The sequence below is a fragment of the Perissodus microlepis genome, chromosome 15 (assembly GCF_051167445.1).
Source record: "Perissodus microlepis isolate ML-2025 ecotype Zambia chromosome 15, ASM5116744v1, whole genome shotgun sequence".
Lineage (NCBI taxonomy): Eukaryota > Metazoa > Chordata > Actinopteri > Cichliformes > Cichlidae > Perissodus > Perissodus microlepis.
The window spans coordinates 4,622,501-4,642,191 of record NC_140475.1 but is presented as its reverse complement, the minus strand read 5'-3'; the positions used below and the strand labels follow the sequence as shown (position 1 = coordinate 4,642,191).

At 41.5% G+C, this 19,691-nt stretch overlaps 2 protein-coding genes across 2 annotated transcripts in view; both read left to right on the top strand.

The window, feature by feature from the left end:
* The first annotated feature begins 2,962 nt into the window (after positions 1-2,962).
* The window catches only part of pak5 (p21 protein (Cdc42/Rac)-activated kinase 5), a 78,549-nt gene continuing 61,820 nt past the window's right edge, over positions 2,963-19,691 (top strand). Inside the window, exon 1 of the mRNA XM_084954067.1 lies at positions 2,963-3,143. The gene's annotated coding sequence lies outside the window, so the exon portion shown is untranslated. The remainder of the gene's footprint in view (positions 3,144-19,691) is intronic.
* The window catches only part of LOC146371454 (E3 SUMO-protein ligase ZBED1-like), a 13,448-nt gene continuing 2,492 nt past the window's right edge, over positions 8,736-19,691 (top strand). Inside the window, exons 1-2 of the mRNA XM_084954068.1 lie at positions 8,736-14,704; positions 14,868-19,691. The exon at positions 14,868-19,691 is cut by the window's right edge and continues 2,492 nt beyond it. Coding sequence (XP_084810194.1) covers positions 13,638-14,704; positions 14,868-15,543 — 1,743 coding nt within the window. The 5' untranslated portion in view covers positions 8,736-13,637 and the 3' untranslated portion in view covers positions 15,544-19,691. The remainder of the gene's footprint in view (positions 14,705-14,867) is intronic.

Sequence of the window (19,691 nt, the reverse complement as noted above, 5' to 3'; positions counted from 1 at the left end):
GAGTGAGGGAGATGGTTTCAAATACACGGTTATTGCTTCAGTTGCCATGGGGACAGTAGCATGTTTGTGTGTGTGTGTAAACCTGAGTATGTTTATGTATGTGCATTGAAATTCCAAACATCATATCTGGGCCACTGTGAAATGAGTTTAGTATCAGAAAAGATCACATTATTCAAACAGAGATGCCTTGGCTGATGTTCCAAGAATAACAAAAACCCACATTAAAACTCCTGCAGCTGCACTGTCGTGACCTGCGTACTCCCACAATCCACCACTAGATGGAGGTGTCAAATATTCACTGGGGAGGTTGCAGTCATGTGGTGGGCAAACCCCTGATCTCAAAAAGGCCATTGGATCGGCTCATTTTTTCAGGTCAGCTGATTCCTATAGTCCACTTCTGGACGAGTTAGTCCAGTCGTGTCAAAATATCAGTACAATTTATTAAACTCCTCAGCAGTGTAATCCAGTTCATCAGCTTCACCAGCCAAGTATGGCATAGTTCCCAAATCTTGCTATCACCCTCAAATTTTAACCACACTTCAAAGCTGTAGTGTGTCTCTGTGTGTGTGTTTTGTTTTTTTTCAGAGATGGTAAATCAGCTGTTCCATCCTGGATGCAGCTCTGTCCACAATTCAATTTTATTATGATTGAAAGCTCAATTACCATCCAAAAACACCACCGCCCCTCCTTTGACAGATGTGGCTGTCTGTAAACCCCATAATAAGTGTCGCATATCCTGGAATAGTCTTCTGAAAGGGTGTTTCCCCGGCTGAGAACCTGAGCTCGCATGTCCCCAAAGAGATTTATGGGTGGTGGCAATCTCCGTGGGAGACAGAGCAGACAAGCGCAGTATGATCTGATCACAAAAGGCCAAATCAGTGGGACAGGAAAGCAGTTAATACTGAGGAACTGTTTTTGAAGGGTTTGCTTACTTTTGTAAGCAGGGTTTTGACATATGTTGCACATGTGTGTAGTGAGGACAGGAATGCACCTCCAATACCATATATTTGAAAGATGGACAGTTTTAAAGTCTTCATCTGTACAGTAGAAGGAGAAGAAGAAGAAAGATGGTGATAAAACACATGTGCTGGCAACTGTTTCATTGATCCAAGTGTTTAACAGCAATACAAAGAGGCAGATCTTGCATTATGGATGCTTTCTCCCTCCACTTTCCTTCTAGTACTCAGTTTAAAAGAGCAGAGCAGACATAAGGAATGTGCTGTGAGTGGCAGAAAGTGGCTGTTGACCTTCCATATTCGCTTACCATAGTCTAGGGAAGAGCCCTGTGCTACAAACAACATGTCAGAAAAAGAGATGGAAGATCAATGAGGGCTGTGACACAATGGGAGCTGGCAGAGGCTGTCACACTGTGTGTGTCCTTAAAGCTTTCACTGGAAGAACATCTGTACTGATATATTTGCTTCTATCATCCTGCCTAAATCAGCTTCCTAAAATTACAACTTAAAAGAGAATTTTCTTAAAGTGTATGAAACTTCATTGCTTCATTTTTCATTACATTTTGTTTTTACAGTGCTTGCTATTAGTAAAGGACCTGTGACACAGCTTCACTGTTTTCCTCTTCCTGTATTTGTTTGTCTGTTTTCAAAGGATTAATTGTGTTGATATTGTCATTCTTTTTTTTTTTTTAATTTCTTGTAATCCACAACCCTGTGGACTAAAAGCTGATATTATGTAGGCCAAGAGGACATTTGCAATCAAATGAAATGTTGAAATGTAATGTAATCAAGTTAGCTTCCATGCATTACCTGGTGGCAGAAACTTATCAGTCATTACACTTTATTTAACTATTTCAGCTATTTGTTTATTACTAGCATTTTATCAATCACTGCAAATTTCAATTGTTTACCCTCACTTTTATATATTTCAACCATTACACTCTGCTATATTTCTTTTTTTTAGCTTCTGTATAATATTTAAAATTATATTTTAACCGTTACTTTCAACTGACTTTCAACAATTATTTGTCTAATGTTATTTAGCCAGTACTTTAGCTTATCTTCTTATCAGGTATATAGTCCAGAGGTGCGGGGATCAATTCAAATATTGATAGTACTGATACCAACCACTGGTACTGGTATTGAATCGATACTAGCGTGATAGCATCGATGCTTTTTTCTATCTTCTAAGTTCAGTATGTAACCCAATGAACTGTGTTAAAGAAATAATAATAATTATAATTGGAAATTTAAAAAATATACTTCAAAAATGCACTAAAATGTTTGAACCTTCTTGTGTTGACTACTAGGTCTATTTTTTTAATAGCCTACAGCACATTCAAACAACAGAGTGTGACCCAAAATGCTTTGGAGACAGACACATTTACATTCCAGGTCTCCAACAAACCCAGTTTCAAAACACATGAAAATCTAAAAGGTGTGTTTTGTTGTGTGCTGCCTTTATAGGGTAAAAGGATCAATATCGGTACTGACACTGGCCCTTTATTTACTTGGTATTGCATCAATAGCAATTTCTGCAGTATCACAACACTAATCTACTCTACTATATAGCAATTTATCCATCATTTTTCTCATTACTTTCGGTCAGCTTGCAGGTGGCGTATCCCTGCTTTATCTATTTTTTCTATTCACACCATTAGTACAGTGATTCCAACGATTTAGCCGTTACTTCAAGCTAGCTGCCAGAACCATTAAGCCAACTTTATTGTAACAGTTTATTCGTGTGTATTTGTAAGCTATTTCAGCTTCTTGTGTATTACATTAAGCCAGTCCAAACAGCTATACTGCTCTGGTACTCTCCATATCAACAATAGACGACAGGGAGGGGAAAAACGAAAGAGGTTTTTCACACCGACGTTTATTGAATATGCTCGATGTGTAGCTCTCCCAGCACACCTACGTGACTGAAAGTTGTCCCTGCTCTGTTGCACAGGTGCTCCACATATATCCAGAGCGCTCTCCGCCCTCTCCGCCACCACAAACTGCGCTCATTCGCTCTCTCCAACAGCCCGGATGTAGCGCACAGGACCGCACAGTCCTCCACTTTAGTGATAATAACATGGCGCTGGCAGACACATAACGGTGCCCACCACATTGATAATACCCACACTAACAGGCTAAAATAAGCTACGGGACATGTGAGCTCTTCCACCCCGGGAAAAGCAGGTAAGTGCGGGGCGTTTTATTCGATAGAGCCATTTTGACGACGTGATTTGGTAAGGGGGGGGAAATGTGGCTGTTGATGCTTCTTGCAGGGGGGGCAAAAAGCCTCTATAAATGCATCTCCGAGGGTTTTGTGTGTCTAGCCCCCTGTCCGTGGGTTTAATGCTTCATAAACAAAGCAGTATCATTCGGGGCTTGTTCACGTAGCTGCTTACGATGCATCGTGCAGAAATAAATCTGTCATTTTGTAGTGCATGTGTTGTCATGGCTGTCAGGCTCTCTCGAGCGTCGACCGCTGTCCTTGGTATTGAACTGGGTGGGCATCACATCTCTGTATGTTGCAAATAGATTTTGAGGGCCTGTGTAATGCCCGGTTTTCTTAAATTATGTCACTGTTGCTTACCAGAACCACTGCTATCACTGGCTGGAGGTCGAAGAAAGAGAAGGGGGGGAATCGTTGTAATGGATCTGGGGGCTCGCAGTGTGCGTGTATGGTGCTCATTGGCGAGTTTAGCCTAGTAGGCTCTCGTGCTGCTATATTTCTTTATTAGTATTATTATCAGTATTATTATTACCACGACAGCGTCGCTTTTATTGTAGCACTACGGCACATCTACTCCGGAGTGTGACAGTGATGATGACAGTGCAAGACAGTTTTATTGCACTGCCCGTGTTTTCCTTCTTGCAGCTAGAGTTTGAGTGTGCTCCGGCCAATGTAGGCCAGGTAAGGGCAGGAACAGATGGCTTGTTTTCAAGTTCAGTGTGGCTCTCGGATTAGATGGTGTAGACGAAAATTAAAAGTGGTGGCTAGGCCCTCTGAGCAAGGGTTCCCCTCCTAAGCTCATAATCACCCTAATAGCGACACTCTATTAATAGAGGCAATAATAACATGTTTTCTAATGCAGTCAGGAGGACTGTATTTTATCCCAAAACACGGGATATACGCTGAAGAATGCAGTCTGCAGAATATTTTACTCTGGCAGGGGATATACAAGGACTTATAGCCCAATAGACATAGCTAACAATAAATAACATGATAGGATAGAACAGGATAGGACCAACCAATCATTTGTAGAAGGATTATTCTTATAAAAGCAAGCCGGACACAAACAATTAGTCAATTAATGGAATAATTCAACCAAAAATGTAATCCACAGCTATTTTATTAATCATTTGAGATCTTTATGCCAGCATAATGCCAGATATTTACTGCAATACACATTTCCTGCTTTCCCTGCCTCTGTATGATAACAGAATATGTTTTGGACTTTAAGATTGCAGGTGAGGCAGTACAAGGCATTAGAGGTGAGGTGTGAGAAAATTGTTAAATACTGCAATGAAAACATGACTTGCAAAGCCGATATCAAAGTCTGCTTAGTAGACGTACAGCTCCCGACTTCCTGCTTTAATAGGTACAGTGCTAGCATAGATACAGCATATAGCAACTCAGCAATGAGAATAAATACATTATTTTAAACATGCTTTTTGCAATACGGGTCACACATTTGCATGCTACTCGTGTGAATCAAAGATAACCTTTTGCAATGCATATGTTGCTTTGATAGTTACATCTGTTGACGTCTTAAACATCTGGTATTCACTTACAGTGGCAGGAGGGTACCTTTTAGGGCTGGCCCTACAATGTGTAATAGACACCCCGCCCCACCCCCCACCCACCCATCAAAAGGAAAAAACATTCATGTCTGTATAACAGATTGTGTTAACATAAAATATAACTTGAAGTTATTCTGTATTCTGTAGTAAACTGTGCTGATTAAACTGAGCACTAAACCATGCCACAATATTCTTCTAATAATAATATTGTTACAAGTGAGTACAGAGGGATTAGTTCACAGTAAAACCATTGGTTATCAATCACAAGATCTGTGTCCGCAGCAAGCAGCAACCTTCACGGCTGAAGAATGAAGCAGATGCTGAAGTGCCAAAAACAGCAATTCCTCTAGCGACCACTTGAGGCTGACTCCAGAAGAGAGTCAATTTCCACTCACTCGCATGTTAAAATTGTCAACTTTACACCATCAAGACGCACGTTACAGCTTGATACAGATAGTTTGGCCTATATGGATACTACAATTATTTTATAAGTGAACAATTGGAAACTGGATTGGCAGGTGTCAAGATCAAAGACATGAACATGGGCATAGCTCCTAGGTTGCAACAATTAAGCCAATGTGAAAGTGCACCAGAGTGTGATAGCTGTGTTTGCAAAATCAACTTCTGGTCCTGTGAAAGTCTACAGGAAAATGACTTTGCCTTGACTTCTGTAAACACTTTCCTGGTCATACGATGTTAAAAAAATAGGATTATGAAACTAAACGCTGTCTGGCTAATGAGTTATCACTCACAAGGCTTTAGCCATTGTGCATGCGGTTTCAGAGTCAGACTCAAACTTCCTTATTACATCAGATTTCTTAAAACTGAGATGATGATGATGATGGTGGAAACTGATCTCGAGGCTTCAAAATGGGACTTTACAAACCATTGGGTGATGTCATTGTAGCTACGTCCAGGCATCACTTAGATTAAAGGGAGTTTGTACACCGGGTGGTGCTTTAGGTACCTTTCAGATGACTGTTTAGTAGAATCATAATATAGTTTGCCATGTTTAACAGCCTGCCCAATAAGTTTGCCCTTCAGTTTAGTTAAATATTATTCTAGCATTCTATTAGTCAGTTACTTTGCACTCAATAACACGTATTTGTTTCTATGCATTACACCTGTACTTAATGCAGCTTGTTAACTAAGTTTGGAAGTGTTAGCCGATAACTTCACCGACAACTCCACCGTCTCGTCCATATATGCCAACTTCTAGCTCCAACAAACTAACATGGCAACTAGGGCTGCCACAAACGATTATTTTGATAGTCGACTAGTCACCGATTATTTTTGCGATTAGTCGACTAATCAGATCATCATCCATTGTACGTAAAACGTACAGCTTATTGCACCAGCATCTGCTCTTATATAACTATCATTAGCTTACAGCTGTAAGTGTTTAAGGTCTGTGCTAACTAAAAATAAAGGCAAGATGATAGTTTATTAAATTTTAATGAAATCTGCAGATTGTTTCGGTGAAGTTTAATAAACTCCTTGCTATCTAAAATATAACAGGACACCGGAGTAAATTCTCCAGCATCTCACACTTCTGATAATCAGCTGTCTGCTTGACGTTTATTCAGCTGTGTAAAAACTATAACTTTAATCTCAGCCAAACCGATTTACTCAGGAACAAATAAAATACTAAAAAAAAGCCAAACAATAAGATTTTGAAGTTATCTAAGTGACTCATATATGTTTAACCTGAGTAGCGAAAGACGGCGGTGGGTTTGAAAACGATTTGCCGGGAGTCCGGTGTTCTCACGGCTCTAGTGAGCCTTGCTCCCGGCTAACTATCGAGCTAGTGGGTAACAGACGTCTCCGAAAACGTCGGAGCGCTTTTGAAAATATGTGGTGTCTTGATAAACTGAGCAGATATTTGAGGTTTACACAGCTACATTCTCGCCTGAAAATATATTAAACGTTTATTTTGTGACCCAGAAAGAATAATAAGAGTAATATTAAAACTAACTAGTTGCCGCCATTGTTGGAAACTGAGCTGGGCTGCGCTATGAATTCTGGGACAGAGCTACTTCTTCTTCGGGGTTTAACGGCAGCTGGCATCCTTGTACATGCAGTGCTGCCATCTTCTGTTTCAGTCCGTTATTACACTCTTAAATCCTACTACTTATTCCTGCGTCTTTTGGGATCTTACAAAGCTTCAAACGACGTGTCGACTATTAAATCAGTCGTCGACGATTTTGATAGTCGACGTAATCGTGACTAGTCGACTAATAGTGGCAGCCTTAATGGAAACTGTAAAAGTACTGACGATTCAAAATGTAAAGCCCAGAAACCCAGTGGGTGATGTCATGGTTGCTCCATCCATCTTTTATGCAGCCTGTGATCCACAGAAAACTTTTTTTTTTGTGCTCTAAGCACCACTGACCTCATTTTCGGTATGCTTCTCTGAAGCACTTGCTGTTGCTAGGTAAAGTGTTGACATCTTAAGTCCCACCATATCTAGGTTTTCACTGGAAATGATGTTGACGAGCACAGCGAGATTCCAAGCCTGAGCTTCTTCTTTTTTATAAAATTATGAACACAGTTTATGCGCTAACTTCGCTGTCTGATCTTTGAGAACTGTCACTTCTCAGAGTCACAGGATTTACATATAAAACACTACCAGGAGCACTCTAGTAGTGCAGAATTTCAGCGGGGCACAAGTGAGGTCTAACAAATGAATAGCAGAAGTTGATGCAACAAGATGCCAAGATATTTTGACCTACGTGGATCTAGATCCAAAAGGATTCCGTCTTCTTAATCCTTCTTTCCCTCTGTTTTTTATTTTACTGCAGGATTTCTTTGTCTCCAAAGTAGAGCTGAAGTAACGCTGATGATATCATTATGTTCTTGAACTTGATAAAAACTCCAAAGCCAAAAACAGATCTGTCCTCTGTGTGAGCGTCCTGACCTCCATGTGTGAAATAGTTGTAGTGCACCTTTAAATATCTAATTTTCCACCCCCCGTGTCCCAATCACGCGTCGATGTGAGATTAAGGGTGCTCGTCTTTTAGAGATAATAGGGTGTGTTGCTTTGGATCGGAAGACACTACGAAGCTGAGTCAATGTGTTGGTTCATGTATGCTTGCTTGCACACTCCCTGGTTATCCACTCTGTAATGTATTCAGTGCCAGCGCTGAGCACAACAGCTTTACATAATGATCAAAGCTTAAGGGATGCCAGAGCATGGCTTCAGCCTTCAGTAATAATAATAATAACCTTTTGAAGTTATCACAATCCCACAACCTCCTTCCCCTCATACTCTGCCTCTGTCTCTCTCACACATACACACCCACACACACTTGCACGGACCCACTCGAAGGTCCTCTTCTGTTTAATGTTTCTGGATACAGGGTGAGCATTTAAAAGAGGATAGCGATAATGAACACATGACTAACTATTTTAGTCCCTATGGCTGTGCACTAGACTGCTCTTGCTGTCTATGAGGAGGCAGCTTTCGTTCTTCACACAAACTCACAATTATGTAAGAGTGCAGTGGCGTGGTGGACTGAATAGTGTTGCCAGAAAAAGACAATCTCACACTCCCTTTGCTATGCACACTCAAGTGTGCGTTGGTTGTTGGTGCTGCTTCCTCATTCCTTAAAGCTTGACCTCACGTTTCACCGGCCACAATCTCCATTTCTCTGTCGGTGGCTAAATAGCATTTGAAATTCAAGGGTGGGAATGTGTTATCTGTAATTGAACTGTCTGATTCAGCCTTCTATTTATACGGAAACCTCTTGAAGACTCATTGGCTGTTTTAACAAAGTGTCTGGCAGACTTCTGCTGGTCGATCTTGCTAATCAAGAAGCCGAGTCAGGAAGCAGGCAAACAAGGTCTGCATAGAGACGAGATATGAAGAGAGAGAAGAGAGGACTACAGAGCGGGAGATAGAAGCTGGAATAGATGAAACAATGGAGGAACAAAGATGGGAAGAGGACGAAAGAAGACAGGCCTTGTAACCATAGGTAAGGTGAGACTAGTGTAGAGAGACCCAGAGGTGGTTGTGAAGCAGGAAGTGAGGATAAAAAGACAACACACATGGGTAAATTATTGGAATTAAAAGGGGATTTGATGAAAAAAGAGTCAAGAATGAAAATCAGGAAAAGGAAAATAAGGGCTGAAGGCCCAGTGACTATGCAGTGGGTGAAAATAGCTATTGAAGGAGTATCTGTCTTTCTTTTATTGTCAGGGGTCTCGCGATCCCTTCGGTCTGTCGCTTCTGTTTGTTTCAGCTGCGACCGAGCAGTCTGTCTGAATGCCAAGCTCATCTTCAGATGTCAGCACTTTTGTCCCAGGTTATTGCATTTTGCTGTTTTGGTCCCAGGATTAAAAAAAGGCTTCCCTTGTGTTTTCTGCATGGCCTGGTATGTCAGTAACAGAATGAGGTGTGTGTGTGTCTGTCTGCAAGAGTGGGAAGACAGAAGGAGAGATTGAGTGTATTTAAGAGACATCCTGACAGAGGAGAGATAACCACGAACAATTGAGAGGGATAGAAAGAAAATGTGTAGGTGATGGTGTGTGTGTGTGTGTGTGTGTGTGTGTGTGTGTGTGTGGGCTTCATGTTTGTTGCCTTTTAAGGATTAAAGAATTAAGTGATTCCACTGTGCCGTCTCTTTACATGTCACAAATGAAAATAAATGGTACAGATGTTTTTGTCATGACTTTATAATGTAATGAAGCAATCCACTTTGCACACAGGGCTGAAATGATGGGTATCAGTGATATGTTACATTTTCCAATGAGCAACCGAATGTCCGTGCATCCATTCTCTTCCTCTTACCCAAGTCAAGGTCGCAGTGGGTGGAGCCAATCTCAGCTGCCATAGGGCAGTTGGCGGGGTACACCCTGCACAGTCGCCAGTCTGTCACAGGGCTAACACAGAAAAACAGACAACCAATCGCTGCAGAGAATTTAGGATCATCAGTTAACCTCACCCCACTGACTGCATGTCTTTGGATTGGTAGTAGTTGGAGTAGCCGGAGAGAACGCACACAGACACGGAGAGAACAGGCAAGCTCCACACAGAAATGACCCGGCAAGAAAGGCATGGTGGATTTGAACATCATTTTAACCGCCAGGCAACTGCACATGTAAATTCTCGCTTGTTGTGGTAAAGAATGCAAAATCCACTATTTGGGATTATTTCTGTCTTAAACTAGACAATATGAGCATGCAATCAGGTGAAGGTCTGCAGCCTTTAAATGAAGATGTAATTTATTTTTATTTTTTTAATGCTCTACTAGCAACATGCTGCTAGTTTAGCTAGCGTGGGCCCTGAGGTGGCTTGATAGCTGACAAACTTCTTGTATTAGGAGTAGAGACTTTGTTCTTTGTTTTCCAGGACTTAACATCAACCGTACTGTTACAGGTCTTGACAGCACTACACTGAGTATTCATGCATGATAAGAAGCTGTGTCTAGGCTTATTAGCCTGCTTATTAACCAGACTTGCACTGCCCGAGAAATGTAACTACACATCGGGTCTAAATCAAGCTTTAGGGTTAACCCTGACGCCCACACCCCAACCATAACCTTAACTCTACTGTTCTCCTCTCTAGCTCAAGGAATGCCACCACCTTCTAGTGCTGATTGTGTCTTACAAGTCGATCAACTTGTCCAGAAGCAAGCAACAATGGACTCAGCCAGTTGACGCCATATATTCATTCAGTTGCCCAACCCTATGGACATGCATATAATCTGCTGGTATCTATCATTCAGAAACAAACCGTGAAAAGGATGCACGCCATGAATCTAAACTACTGTGCTGACGCTCATAAAGCTGTGTAATTTCTTTGTCCTGAACCCATACACACACATACATGCGTACACACATAGACACACAAAGAAAGAGTTAACCTAGATACTCACATAGCATTACAAGTAGAAGGAAGACAGTCAAACATAACCTACATCCTCTACAGTTTTCTCAGTCTAACTTGTCTGCGCTCATTGAGCCTGTTCTACTTCTTTCCCAATTTGTCTCTTGTCCAAAGCTGGAAAGGCCTGACTGGCATTGTGCTGATAGTGTGTGTGTGTGTGTGTGTGTGTGTGTGTGTGTGTGTGTGTTGGTGATGGGGTTAAGGCATCAGAGGGCACTGTAGAAGAGGCCAAGTGAAGCTTGAATACCCAGCGATGCCCTCAGGCTGCATGAATGCTGCATCTGCCTCTACTGCTGCCCAGCACAGAGCTGTGTCACCCACCCTCCAGGCTTAGGGACTTGCACTATTTCTGTGGATGTGTGCGGGCGTGTGTCTGTGTTAACATGCTTCAGCTTTCCTGTCGGCCGAATTGGTTGATACTGCATTGTTCAAGTGTGCTGCTGAGGCCTAACTCTTTTACAGAACTGCATGTTTAAAAGTATTGTCTCCGTCTGAGTGTGTGTGGGGGTATGTACCAGTAAAGCGCTGTAAGCCTGAGGTCAGTTTAATCACTGTTAAAGTGATACCTGTTTAGAATGACTGGACTTGAGGAGCCAATTGCTGTCTGCTGCCTTCACCCAAAGTGCTTTATGACCGTGAATAGGCAAGATTTTCCTCACCTCTTGTCACTTGATTTTATATATATTGAATAAGGAAAAGCCCATTGTTGCCCTTTTCCCTTCTGGGATAGTTCACATACAACATTTTAAAGTGATTTTTTCATCATTGGTGTTGTATGGTAGCATATATTCGTCGTACTTTTAGGTCACCAGCAACAGTCTCGATGTATTTGTGATCATGCTCTGATCAACAGAGCAAATAAGCACCTCATGATGCTAAAACACTTCTTCTAAGGACTTTGTTCCAGAAATCATCAAAATCAAATTAATCTGAAATTGGGTTTTCAGCCTTTACAGGCAAATCGAAGCGACAAACGGCTTCGTACTGGGAGTTACGCTGCAGTTTCAAATCCAGTTTCACTACATTGTTACAAGCCCAATTAAAAACTGAAGGTAGCAAAGCAAACCATCACAAAAACAACCTGCAGCAGCAGCAGTGGTGGCAGCAGTTGGTCTTATCCACTCTTAAATGCCGTTGGCAGTCATTTGCATACTTTGTCTTTGAGATCTCTCTATAATTACTTACTTCTTTTGTTACTCCTGGCAGTCTTTTCAAGCTATCTGGAATACTGGGGGCTTGCAGATGCGTCCCAGACTTCTACAAAGCATGTTGACTGTGCCGTAGCACCTCGTTTCATTTGAAGTGTAAAACAGGCCTTTTGCTCAGTTCCGTGGCCAAACGCAGCACAGCGACAAAGACTATGACAACCATCACTTGGCTGAAATTTATGATGTTGTTGTTGGTTGGTTGTCATAGTTTATGATGTTTCAATATAGACAGATTGGCAGCTAAGTTATTACATGGAGCTCACAAGTTTTTTCTGCATATTTGTAGCACCGGTTTAGGAACGAAACAGTGAGTTATGTCTCTCCTCTGGGTGTATTGTGACGGATCTTTGACTTTGAAATGGTAGTGCAACTGTAGACACACTCATCTGATTTCATCCTACTCAGTGATCACAGAGGAATAAGGAAGGAAGGGAAAAGGAAGACGTGAAGGGAAGAAACAGAAAAAGTATCCTGAAGGGATCCTCGGAGTCGCTCAGTGCTCTCCATCAAGTTGCCAGTCAGTATAGCTTTCATAACAGTTGCGAGCAAGCTCTCGCTGTTTTGTTCTGTGATTTGAGATCAGTCAGGTGGAATTTCATCAAAGCAGACTTGAATAAGGACATTCATTATGGCTCAGCTTGATTCATTACCATCGCCCAGCTCCCACACCCCCATGGGGGGACTTCAAAAGAAACGAAGAGGTTGAAGATGCAGGCTTCTATCGCAGCGAGGCTTACATCATAGCATACTGTATCCACCATCTGGGACATAATTATTAGACGATGTGTAAAAGTGGCTCGATTTGACCGTTGTGCGCTTGAACCAATTCAATCAAACCAGTTTGTATTACAGTTAATGAATGTAATGGCAACAGGACATGTTGTGTTCAAAGGTTGAAGCTAAAGCCAGATGATGTCACGTACAGGGTGATGGAAAGAAACGGCACTGTCCTTGTGTTGCAGTAGAAAAAAGTTAGTAGGAAGGGCTGAAACGAAAGGTTGAAATGCATTGCAGCTTAAGAAACACTAGTTAATAGAGAAATGCTACAAAAGCACAGAAAACACAATGGAAGCTGAATATACAATGTAATTGAAACAGGAAAACAAACTCACAAAGCTCACCAAAAATCCAACTCTAATACCCTCACAAAACAGAATGGGAGTGTTTTTGGGAACAAGCTAACAAGCTAACAGTAAAAGGCTAATAGCAAGCATGTATCTACAGTGTTACATGGATCACACGATTAAAACACACCTTACCTTACATCCTTTTCTCCGTCGTGTCTTTTGAACCCTGAATGATGAAATAATTGCTTGAAAATTAAATGTGTCTCTGTTCTGTCCTATTATGTCTCCCTTAAAAACAGTTTCTCTGTGTTTTGTGTGTTTTGTGTGCTTTTCCTGCGATTTTCTGTTTACTGGTGTTTTCTTAAGTTGCGGTGCATTTGAACTCTCAGGGCCCCCGTAGACACTGGATTAAACAATAAAAAGATAAATGAGTAAATATATTTGCATTCTCTTAGGTGGCTTTGTATTCCTTCTAGTGCTGTCAAAATTATCGCGTTAATTGTTAAGATCAACGCGAAATGTTTAACGCGTTAAAAAAATTTAACGCTGATTTTTTTTTTTTTATTAATTTCCTGTAATCTAAGACCTTTAAACTCATGAGCACCTCTGGAGGAGGGGGCAACAGTGTGCTATGCTGGCGTTTGGCCTGACAGAAATGATTAGAAGAAGAAGAAGTGACACCATGCTACTATCTAGCTAACACTAGCTAACACACGCAAGCATGGACGAGGGCGGACTTTTGGGTGGAAAGTTTCTCTTTAAGAAGTTGCCTGATGGCTTGTTGGACAAAACGAGAGTAAGATGCACAATTTGCAAAGCTGAATTCAAGTACCACAGAAGCAGTTCATCACTGGCGTATCACCTGAGAGCAAAACACCCAACTGAATCCACCTCTACGGGACCTCGCCAGTCTACGCTTCAGGAGTATGGCGCTCGTGGGCGAATAACAAAAAATGTGAGAGAAAAATTAACCAATTCCTTGGTTGTTTGGATAGCTAAAAAATGCCGACCAGTTAGCATAGTAGAAGATGATGGACTGAGAGAAGTCATTCGTGCTGCATCAGGAGATGAGTGTTACAATCTGCCCTCGAGAGGAACCATTGTGTCGAGACTGCACACTTTGTATGGGGACCAGAGGGCTCAGCAGTGCAGCAAGCTTGTGCAAGTAAGGAACGTCGCTCTCACCGGAGACCACTGGACTTCGGTGAACAACGATAATTACTTGGGGGTCATGGCGCATTTTATTGATAACGACTGGACTATGCAATCGTTTGCACTAACAGTGAGTAAAACTGAAGAGAGACACTATGCTGAGGCGTGTGCTGACCATTTTCTGAATGTTGCAAACGAATGGAAAATCAAGGACAAGGTAACCACGCTTGGCACCGACAGTGCTCGTAACATGGTTGCAGCCGCCAGACTACTTCCATTTGAACACATGCCCTGCATGGCCCACATTCTGCAAAGAACGGTCACAGTTTCTCTTAATGACAGCGCATTTGAAAGGGCTCTGGCCAAATGTCGCAAGATTGTTGGACATTTTAAGCATAGTCCAGCAAACGCTCAGGAATTAAAGGCACAGCAAGCTGCACATGGACATCAAACAGAACCGCTTGTTCAGGACGTTCCAACAAGATGGAACTCCACCCTAGAGATGATCAAGCGGATCCAGAGAAACAAATCTGGGCTGACCACCATCCTGACTCAACAAAACAGCAAGGTGACCATGTTGACTGACCAGGAGCTTGACAGACTGCAAAAGCTGGAGGAACTACTGGAACCTTGCAGGTAAATCATTTTGTTTCTCATGATTGTGTGTCTATCTTTGCGTTCTAGCTTTGTTTTCAAGTATGTTCTCCACCTCCACCTCTCTGTGTATTTTCATATGTGGTATTTATGTTTGTCTCTGTGTGATTAATAGAAAAATACAGACTTGATCTTTCTATTGCAGATATGTTACCGAACTGCTGGGGGGAGAGCGGTATGTCTCCTGTTCCATGGTGTTGCCAGCCTTGTGTCATTTGTTCAGGATTATGGAGCCCTCAGATGATGACCCAGTCTACGTTTTGAGGTTTAAGAAGGTTTTTACCACAGACCTAGCTCAGCGGAGGGACAGCAGCAATCTCACATGGCTGAAGATCGCTACTGCCCTTGATCCCAGGTTTAAAGACCTTAAATGCCTTTCCAAAGATGAAAGAAGAGAGGTGTGGGCATCAGTACATGACCTTCTGATGTCAGAGACGGATGCACACCAACCATCTGCTCAGACAACAGAGGAACCCTCACCAAAGAAGAGCAAGATGTCCATCTGCTTGCTGGCTTCTCCTGATTCAGATACAGAGGAAGAGGAAGATGCTATAGACTGCTGTCTGAATCTGTACAAAGCACAGCCCAAAATTGACATAGGAGAGTGTCCACTACAGTGGTGGTTAAAGAGAGAAGGAGCACATGCCAGGCTGGCACCTATTGCACGCAAGTACCTGTCAACCCCTGCAACCACAGTGCCTTGTGAGAGATTATTCTCACTCTCAGGTCACATCATTCAAAAGAAGCGTGCTTCTTTGTCATCAGACAATGTAAACAGAATAGTCTGCCTCAGTAACTGGCTGAGTGCAAAGAAGGACTAAGCCAGATCGCTCCTTTGAAGTGAAAAATGTTCAATATTCTGGGTTTTCAGCCGTGTCTTTTTGTGTTTTAAATACTGAGTTTTGTGCACCCTTTATTGTTATGATATTCACTTTAACCTGTAGGCCTGGGTTCGGTCACTGTTGATGGCCTTAAAGGTTTTTTGTAAGTTTTCACTGTGTTAAAGATTGATGAAAACTATTAAAATTCTCTTTGAAATTCAGCATACATTCTTTGTGTTTATTCTGCATTTACTTCATTGTGTTGCATAAATGTCTGTTACAATCTTAAAATATAAAGAATAAAAAAATGTAATTGGAGCCAGGCTATTAATCAAGTAATTGCGATTAATCGCAATTAATAACAGAAAATTGTGAGATTAGTTAGTTAATTTTTTTTAATCTATTGACAGCACTAATTCCTTCATTAATTTGCTTGGAGTCATTTAAAATACTTGGTTATTGATTTATTGTGGATGCTTTTAATTCTAGCATCCAAGGAAAAAGACTTTTATTAAGAAGAGCACCAGATGGGTTTGGCAAACCCAACGATATCTCAGATACCGAGTTTGGTGGAGTGCTGTGCAAAGAGCAGCAAGGCCAGTGTTAGCCTAAACTCTGATAGCAGTTGGGAAACTCACACTACACAGTGGATGTGCTTGACCGGGTGTTTGCTTGACTGGGTGTTTCAACGATTGGATTTAGGAATGGGTCAGAAGGATTAACGATTGTTAGTGTTCAACTTCACCCATAGTTGGTCAAAGCCATTGCTAGATCTGGATGGTGACATAACATACATCTCCTATTGACAAACAGCTGCTCAGAATCCCATTTGTTCTGACCAAACAAGTAAAATCCATTCAGTCAGCGTTACAGAAGACGAATAGCATCCTGTTGTTAAGATAATTATACACAATAGATTACGCTCTGATTGGGCATGCTCAATTGACAATGATTTATATTAGGTAAGACAGTCCAATCTATCCTAGCATTTGGTTTGTGGCTCTATAAAAATTGACTCCATTCCATTCCCAGAGTCAGTTTGGTCAGATTGTGCAATTGAAAACACAAACAGACATGTTTAATGAACTGTGTTAAAGAAGTATCAGTACTGGTATTGTGGTTAGACGATACAGTGGCTTGTGGGGATCTTTTGCTTTTTGTTGTTTAAATTCTGAACTCCTTTGACTGTAAAGAATGTTGTTTCCAACCCTTCACCAGTCAAAAGCAGCAATCTGGACCTAAATTTAGCACTGCTTGGAAACTTGACCATCACACAGATTATCATCGGAGATGTGATGTCTTAACACGGCCTCCAGCCGAGACACAACGCAACTTCGGGCATAAAAAAGGCAGTAGTTAAAGAGAAATCTTTTTTGTATATGTGTGTGTATCTGTGGGTTTGTCAGTAGGTATACTGCTAGTGAATACTGCATGAAAGTATACATAGACACTTGAGATCACATATTGTTTGCATGTATATGTACTTGCATGCTTATTCACTTTACTGGGCAGATACACACACAGACACACAAGTACGTCCTTTAAGGCGGGCGGCTAATGACGTAGTGTAAGACAGAGAACACAGATGCACTAGCTGAATAGATTAAAGCATTCATCCAGTGACGCAGCTGTGCTCTCTTTGATGCCTGGGCATGAAACTGCAGGAAATGGCAACAAAAGAGGGATGCAGTCTTAGCTGATATTAAAAAAAAAGAGATCCACTCTGAAGCGTACAGCAGTAGCATGTTAACACACTCTGTCCCTCTCTCTCTGTCTGTCTTACAGTCAGCATCAGCCATATTGGCATATTGGCAAATAACATGACATTTACCTTTGGCAGTAGCTAAATGTTTAAAGACGTGAGTGTGATGTTCAACGTTCAAAGGCTTTAATCAGTGGTTTCTTTTAATCATGATCTATTTGTTTTCCTGACACAGAATAATCAAAGAGAACTGAAATATCAGTACCAGCTTCGGCGATCAGTCAGATTGTTATTTTAAATATTGGTGTTGGTCAAAATTTCACAGTATGCACAAGGAAGCAGCTAGCCTGCAACCACGTGCATTTGGGCTGAGGTTTTTTTTTTCCAGTTTGTAGCTGGGTGATTTGTTGCTGTCTTTTAATCTACGGAGAGACAAATTGCACAGCATATAGACTTATTAGCTGTATTCCATGGGGGTTTGTTGTGCGCCTGCTTGCAGGACCTTTATTTTGGAGGAGCTCCAGCATCCTTGCACGGTTGTGGTTATAACACATTCACAACCCTGCCGGAGCGGCACTAAGTGAGCAAGCCGCAGGCTTCATTTAAACTCCCGGTGTGTTTAGAAAGACCACTCCTTAAGTCGACTGTGAGACGCAGGAAGAAGCGGAGGAGAAAGTCGTACGCCGCTGAAATATAAATGGGTTGCACATCTTTGTTTCACTGCAACAGAGCAAACAAAATGGTCCACCCCTCTGAGGGCAACAGTTAAGGCCAGATTTCTAACTAGATAACAAAGAGATCACGTAGTGATAAAGTGATTATGCCCGAGTTCGTTTGGGAGGATTAGCCAGTTGTTTTTGTTGCCCGTGTGGTCGCATGCCACATGTAGCAGCATATACAGTGAAACCACGGAAAGTAGGTCTTTCACGTAGGTCTGCTGTCTCTGCTCTTTTGTAATGTTCCAGGAGAAAAGGCAGTATTACTGATTGTGCAGTTATTCAGCACGCTACAATGCATTATGAATTATTTGGCTTTGTTTCCTCCCTGTTGTTCTATTATCCTTCTAGCTAAGCCTCTTCATTTCATCTGCCCTGGACGACTGTGCCACTGTGCATTTCTCTCTCTGTAATTTATCCATCTGCAGAAACAGATCATGTGTATTTGTGTGTGTGGGTGTGTGTGTTCAGTCAGTAATAGGAAACGTTGTGTTTAAGGGTGATGATTACTCTGGCCCTTGTGGTTTACAAGTAGACAAGGTAATGATGGCTGTTACTTTCTCAGCTATCTCCAGTCAATCCTCCTGAAGTGAGTTAGTGTGTGTGTGAGAGAGAGCATTTGTGTGCTGAATAGTAGGAAATGACTCTGAAAGCTTGGGGGTATTGCTTCTCATTTTCATGAGCAACATCATTTCTGAATGAAAATGAATCACGAGGTCCACCGATCAGCTGTTGCGGTCTACTCATTTCTAATTCAGAGATGACAAAAGTCACTTGCTGATGTTTATCACGGGCTGTGGGGAGGTTTAGTCTGTAAGTGCTGGCCTTGAACTTGTTTAAAACACTGTCTCTGGCTGCCCTTTAAATGCCTCTGTGGCATCCAGCCTGTAGCATCACAAACTACTGGAAAAAGCAATGCTTTGCTAATTGAAGTGCCACTTCATTTCTTACATTTTGGCAGCTATGAAAAGAAATAATAAATTCACTACCCTCCACATCCTTTAAACACTGTTTCAAAATAATCTCTGTCCAGTGAGCATTTTAGTGGACTGAATATAAAAATGGACATTGCTGCTGTGGCATGATCCCCCAAATAGCCAGGTTTTCTTTGCATTTGCTGGCTTGACAAAACCCCAAACCCCACTCAGACAGATATCACAAAGGTGGTTTTCAAATTTCTTTGTTAACCCAGGCTTTCTGCATCACGCTGTATGCACGCTCAGATAGAAAGGGGCATTTGACACATTTTTTTCCGCACAAAAATGGATCGAATGAGCACTTCAGTTTGAGATATTATCAGAGGAAAAGGTTGCACAGATGTATAAAGAACATGAAAACCTTAGCGTAGCAATAAAATGCCACACTGTTTGCTGTAAATAAAACAAGAGCTTAATGCTGCATGATCAACAGAAGCATGCTGAGGAAAAAAAAAGGTTATGTTGATTTAGGCTTATCAGCAGCATTTACATATTTTCTGAATCACTAACTGAATGCATGCAAATTCCAGGGACAATAGCATGCATACAGTTTTTGGTGGTGTAACTTTACAACTGCGCTTTGGAGCCCAGTGTTTGTAAGCCACAGTTCAACGGGTAAAATATATTCCTGCAATTTATTTGACCATTATTGGAGAAGATGTGTGTCAATATGTATGTTTGAAGCATGTATGTGGAGTTTTATAGTCTTTTTTTTTTATAGTCACCCTATAGTATTTTTTTTTGTCATTTACT